The sequence below is a fragment of the Chenopodium album genome, chromosome 21, assembly GCF_948465745.1.
Source record: "Chenopodium album chromosome 21, dcCheAlbu1.1, whole genome shotgun sequence".
NCBI classification, from domain to species: domain Eukaryota; kingdom Viridiplantae; phylum Streptophyta; class Magnoliopsida; order Caryophyllales; family Amaranthaceae; genus Chenopodium; species Chenopodium album.
The window spans coordinates 13,265,588-13,272,528 of NC_137854.1; the positions used below are offsets into that span (position 1 = coordinate 13,265,588).

The window sequence follows — 6,941 nt, forward strand, 5'->3', positions numbered from 1 at the left end:
TCGAGTTAGCATTTAATCAGATAATCTTCTTCAAAAATAGCTGCCTTAATTCAAGTAAGATTAGCCAACTCTATTTGAAGTCCATTTGCTTGTGTGGGTTGATGTAGTTTCTTAACTTTCTATTGTTGCACCTAAAGCTGACACATGTTATCCTAGCATAGATCGATACGACATATTTTTACATTTTGTTCGCTCTTTAAATGTGTTTGACATGTGTCATGATTAACTTATTGTCAGTTGCCACGACCTACAAGTATATCGATTTTAGCTCTACCACGAGTCACCACCAAAGTGGTCCGCAAATCTCCACCTACTTACTAGGCTACTTCGCCTAGTGCCGCCATACAATTGGAACATGTATGTGGCATTGTTCATTACTTGTACAGCAACAGTGTACATACAAGCATAAACTGTGCCATTCTTCATTCTTTTTTGTACTTGAATGTACCTTCAAAAAGGCCAATATCATCACATTATAATTGAATTTCAAGATAGATAAACATAATTAAACTGTAACGCACCAAAAGTTGCGGAAAATATAATTATAAACAAAGCATAAAGTTGTACATGAGTATATCTTACACGCACGGAACACGTTTAAATAACATGTTACGTTTCATTGTTTTCTTTAGCTATGAGCCGTCAAAATATCCACGTGACAAACACATGAATCATCATCACTAAATTTTTTTTGATTTTATAAATGTGAATCATCGTCACATCTTAGCTACCACCATATCCGCAAGTCTCTTTTTCTTATTCTCCCTTGAGAAATTATTACATGACAATATATATTTATCGAACTATAGTTTATATAATATATAATTATATATGATATATATATTAGTACGGCATTTTCCCATACTTCATGTTATTATTGAACCCTAAAGTGAGGTCCAACTGCACTTCACTATCACCACCCATTTGACCAGATACGGATCCTTCGGTTGACTCACCAGAAAACATACTGAGCCTCTCGAAACTCTGAACATCCCCACCAGCATCATTTCCATTACCACCATTTATTGAAAGCTGGTCAGCCTGAAAAGCGGGGGCAGCACGAGGCCTTCTAGGGCGACGCTTGAGGCGGGGCCCAGTAGGGACAACGAAATTAGCAGGTACGGTAGGAGAGTCCTTAGAGGACGACATGTGGCGAATGTCGTAGAGCTTGAGAGGAGGCAGATAGATGACTTGCTGAGGTGGAAGAGGAGGACCATCGGATGAAATAGCATGATTATTAGACGGAGGAGAAAGTTGCATGATAGGCAGACCCTTGAGAACAGCATCAACGGCAAGCTGACAGTGGCGCCACTGACCAGAGTATAATAAACCAACTGAGCCATATATTGGGTCTACCACCCTCCCACATGCCTCGTATAACAATGACTGAAATATTGCTGCCAATTTCAACCAACAACCCATTTATTAGTAAGTGTACGTACCTAGATGGTACTGTACGTTTATTTTGTTATTTCTTTTTTATTTATCGATATTTAGAACTCCGTATCAAAATGAACGAATTACGTTATAAAATCCCCTCATGAGAAGGGCTTCACCCTTAAAATAATAATACTAAGATGTATGACTTACCATTTATTATAAATGTAACAGCGGAACACCGAAAAAAAATGAATGTAACAGCTAGAATAATCGTCTTTACTAATCCCTGCTTTTACTTATCCCCTAATCGCGGCCCTAATTATCAACTATTTTAAATTTATTAATATACTCTATCTGATTTTTATTTTATCTTTTAGTTTTACTCAATATACTTCGTATAACTATCCATATTTTTTTTTTTGTTATCATCTTATGTGATTTAATTTACTCATGTTAGGAAAAAATTTAATCAAAGTGTGTAAACTACCAAAAAAATAAATTACTGAGAAATGATTTTATTTTTATAAACCATGCAAAATAATATTCAGAGAAAACTAGCTAGAAATAGTTTTATAAGGTGGAATTGTGGAAAAAAATGACCTAAGCATTCAGCTTAACCACCCAAGACACGACATCGTGACAGTGCAGAGTTTCATAGCTTTTTTTTCCATAATCAAATGAAGCTATTTATAAATTATTAAATTATAATTAAGGAAAAGTAGATAGCATTATATTCCGTACCAACTTAAAAAAGCACGGTAAAAAAAAAAAAAATGTACCTCTAATTTAAACAATTTTATACTGTATTCCTTAAAGGCAAAAGTTAACAAATGGCCTGGGAGCGTTGGATAAGCTAGTTAAAAGTATAAAGATTAAATTAAAATGAATATTAATTACATTGATCGATACGTGATTTTGTCATGTTTTTCCAAAGTAAAACCACTTTAGATAATATTTTAAATGTTTATTCAATGTCCCGGAACGTTCGTTAAGGTATAGAATTACCAGCCAGACAAACTGGTTGGTAAAATACTCCGGACGTATGTAGCATTGAAGTGCATGACTCAGACGAATTAATTCCAACCCTCTTAAATTAAGAATCACAACAATATATCTATTTTTTTAAAATGATTTATACTGCTCTTAAAGCTTCATATGACTATGAAGAGCTAATAGTGAAAATATGTATGTGAAATAAAACATTAATAACATTTACACCAATTGATGTCGTAATTTTGTCTTGTTTTTCAAATGACTATACTAAAATTAATTCAATAAAAATATTAAATCTTATATGCGCTCCTTACACTTTTTTAGATGGAAAAATTTATACGGAGTAATATTTTTTTTCCGTAGTTGACAATGATTTACCACTAAATTTTGTAATGATCAATACATGAAATTATATTTAAACTCCTTTTATTTTCTTTAACAATAAATTTAGAGTGACTATAATTACGTTTTGGTAAAAATTATGAAAATTAGATATCTAGAAATTACGTTGCTATAAGGATAAAATTAAACGAGATCTCATATGACAATGGTTTTTTATATACTTTTTTTAGGGATGGTTTTCTTATATACTTTGTATTAATGAGAACGGATGGTCAATGTTATAAAAGTTTGACTCCCAATAAAAAGCAAATGGGGCAAACAATAACGCCAAATGAAGTAAATTCTTTCAAATTTACTGTATGTTACTGGTATTAGAAATTACTGTGGGAATTTACAAGTGATTCCACAAAATGTTGGAATTATTTTCCAACTCCTAAATCCATTGGATTGCACAGAAATTGATGAGTAACTTGACAGAGTATAGGCTTAAATTTTGCAATTTGAAAATAGAAAAAGCATTAATAGCAACATAGCGAATATAGATCCTTTTTTGGTAATATTACCTTATTCAGATTAGATTTCCAGGAGATTCTGTCCTAGTACCTATCAAAGTCTGACACTCATATAAAAAGATAAAATAATACTCACTATATATGTCTAAGTGTAATTGTCACACTCAACTTATCACATAATTAAGGACTAATTACAATCACATTAACTTCTTCAATTGCTACAAAAATAAATAAATAAACTTTGAACTATAGTTGTACCAGAAGAATAAAATAATTATTTTCCTTGGATTACAAATACATCATGGACCCTCAATTTTTTTTGGGCTTTTGTTCAGAATGTTACCACAGTTAAAACAGAAATTTAACTAATAACTTTACTATTAAAAGTATCATGTTTTCCCCCTTAATAGACACGATAATTTTATTTTTTTAAACATAAAAATAATAATTTTATCGATTAATTCTTAAGAGAAGGATCACATACATTTTTCTATGACTAATGTTTAGTGACACTTAAATATAAAAAGATGCGCTTAATTTTTTAGCCGATTAATAAATTAAAAGAGCATTTCTAGTGTATAAAAATAAGGTTGGACACATCGATTTTGGTACAAAAATTGCACTATTAATGTATCACTATAAACAACTTAATTCCCACACCTCCCAACCACGGGAAGAGATTATATGCATCCGGGTGTATAAAAGAATTTTTAGCAATGCAAAAAAAAAAAAAAAAAAAAAAAAAAAGTCTTTTTATTCAAAACTCCCTTAACACCTTAATTTTTTACTTCCGCCTCCTACGACATTTAGGAGGTGAAACACACGGGAAAAAAATAAAATAAAATAACCGATATGAACTCGACAACTCTGATCAGACATGCAAGTAACAAAAACAAAAGAAAAGCATTGAAAGATTACCAGGGCGAAGGTGCTCGGCGCCAGCATTGAGGAGGTTGAGCAGACCGGCACGGCCGTAAAACTTAGCAAGGAAAAGAGTAGCATTGGATTGGGCTTCATTAGACATCATCCAATTAAGGCAAGGGCGAATGACACAATCATCGTTACAACCTTTGCGGAGAATTCTACACCCATTGCAGCTAGTTCTCATGATTGTTAGTTGTTTACACAAAAGAGAAGTAAGAAAAGAGAGAATATTGTAAACAACAACAACAATGAATTGAATGAAGCAAAAGATGAAAGAGAGAGTGTAGTATTTATAGGCAAGGAAAAAATTGTGAAGTGAGAGTTTCGTGGTTTTAGTTTAAGGCTCATAGCCCACAGGAAGAATAATGTGCTTTTGTGGAAGAAAACCTGGATTAAAAAGTCTTGAAGCTTTACTAGTTTTTGGTTGTTTGCTAAAAAATTAAAATTTCTTTTCTCATTGTGCTTATTTGGAAAGTTTTAAGGATTGTCTACCTTCCAACTTCCAAGTGTACAAGCCTCAATGTTGGGGGGATTGTCTTTCCATTTAATTGCCCTTCATTTTTTATTATTATTACATGGTACAACTTTGTGTGTATTAAAAATTCTAGTATGGTCACTCTCAAAATGACCATCACTATACTTAAATGTGATTGGTTGATTTTAGATTTATTTTTTTAGCTTGGTCAAACCTTATTTAAGGGTAATTAAGGTATTTTGCTTATTTAATTCATTTTCTTATTTTCTCAAATTTCAATTAATGAATTTCTGAAATCCTTAATTTAATTTCGAAATTATTTTATCTAAATCTAATTTTAATAAAATCTAAAATTAAGATTAAAACAAAAAAAAAATTGAAAATTTGTTATTTGTCATTCATCGTGTTCATCAATGTTCTTCCTAGTTCATCCAAATATTTCATCAATTAATGAAATCAACCACGATTTAATGTTCCATTTACCTTAATTTCAATCGCGCATCAATTGAGATCGAAAAATAGGCTTGATTTATACAGCCATCGCGCAATTTTATGGTACACATAATCGGTTTCTATCATCCTGTGTGTGGATTATTACTCTTTGAATCATAGATTTTAATTGTACAAAATCAAGCGTCGGATTCGAAAATAGCGATTTAAGGTATAAGAAATCAAAATTTTTAAGTTTTTGGGTAATATATGTTCGTCATGAAAATTTAAGAAGAAACCGTATCACATTTTTTTTCACAACTTTTTTTGATCCAAAAAATCGAAGATCGAATTATAATCGCTGTTTGTGATAAAGGTATTGACCCAAATACAAATATGACATAACCTTAACTGAATTTTATTAATTATAAAAAGAGAATGACCAAACGTAACATTGGACATTGGGGGTTATTATAATAGAATTTACTTCGATGGCAATTTATAATACGATGAACCTGGACAATGATTCGAACTAATCAATAAACAAAAATTATGGAATCGATATATTTCAAGTATAGAAATTGCATTTTAATATTGGAAATCACTTATTCTAATTATGATCGTTTCCTAAATTTATATCTTTTTAAATTTTGAATGGATTATATATTGGAAATCAGTTATTCTAAATAGGATATTTTCCTAATTTATTACCTTTAAAAGTTAAATGACTTTTATCTTTTAAATTTTAAAAAATCTTTACAAACAACAGCGTTAGGGTTCTTTGCTTCACATCTTTATCATCCTCGCATACTCTTTTCAACTGAATTTGTTTCACAGTTTGCACAAGTACCTTTGATATAGGTAATGACATAAGTATGAGTATGGTAAAATCGGATATAAGTATTTGTAAAAGCTTAGTCAATTAATCGGTTTATGTTCATTTAATACTGCATTGCATTTTTCAAACTAAATTTAAAATTTTTTAAATTACCGCCCTTATTTTTCGCTTGTCAGTTACTAAAGTTCAATTTATATCCTTGTCCAACTCTCACCCTTCTCTATCTTAAAAATTACAAAAAATAAAATGGGGGATTCACTAAATTCCGGAGGTTCATCTTCTAGTTTTGGGGGATTCATGGTGAAATGTGGATGTGGTGTTCCCTCTAAGATACGAACTGTGAACAAGCGTAACCACAACAGGGGTAGAAAATTTCGTGGTTGTGGTAAATATCCGGTAAATTCTTTAAATCCTTGTGCTTAATTTGTGACCACAGGAACATAGCTTGCTTTCATATATTTATCATATCAAAATTAAAAAATGGCGATACTCACTTTTTAATAGCTCTAATTTCAATAAATATAAGTTAACGGCATTAATTTTTATTAGGGTTCCAATTACCAATTAGTTTATTTATATGTTATTATTTATTTTTGGAAAACCAATTAGGGTTTTTAAAATACTTGCAAATTGCAGGAGGCTGACTGTGGTTTTTTCAAATGGTTGTATGATGATGTCGGTGGATGCGTCGAGTGTGAGATGATGTCAAAGAGGTTGGATGAAATCGAGAAAGAAGTTCAATATCTAACTACAAAGCTAGACAAATTGAAGGTTAAAAAATCACAATTTGAGGAGCAAATTGGTGACTTGAAAGGCCAATTATGTCAATTAACTACGGAGAAGAACAAACATATTGCTTACACAACAGTGATTTTGCCAGTGTTACTTATGTCATGGGTTGGGTTTTTTATGTTCAATTATTTTTGAATTTTTTAGTTGATGCTAAACATAATTCAATAAATCACTTATTAATAAAGTTGTTATAATTATTATTTGTTTGTGTCATTGTTTTTATATGATTATTTTATGTTAAAGAAATTAATACATT

General features: G+C 30.9%; 1 protein-coding gene across 1 annotated transcript; it reads right to left on the bottom strand.

Annotated features, from left to right (window-relative positions):
• Positions 1-843: 843 nt before the first annotated feature.
• Positions 844-4,335, bottom strand: LOC145600155 (LOB domain-containing protein 41-like). The gene is made up of 2 exons (XM_081656054.1): positions 4,146-4,335; positions 844-1,397 (listed from the first exon to the last, which is right to left on the bottom strand). The coding sequence occupies exons 1-2, from the start codon at positions 4,333-4,335 to the stop codon at positions 844-846; spliced, it is 744 nt and encodes a 247-aa protein (XP_081512180.1).
• Between the last annotated feature and the right edge of the window lie 2,606 nt (positions 4,336-6,941).

Bases quoted from the DNA above. Each gene is read 5' to 3' on its own strand.
- LOC145600155 (XM_081656054.1), bottom strand. From the start codon at position 4,335: ATGAGAACTAGCTGCAATGGGTGTAGAATTCTCCGCAAAGGTTGTAAC. The intron at 1,398-4,145 runs GTAATCTTTCAA...TGAAATTGGCAG, and splicing joins CGCCGAGCACCTTCGCCCTG to CAATATTTCAGTCATTGTTA.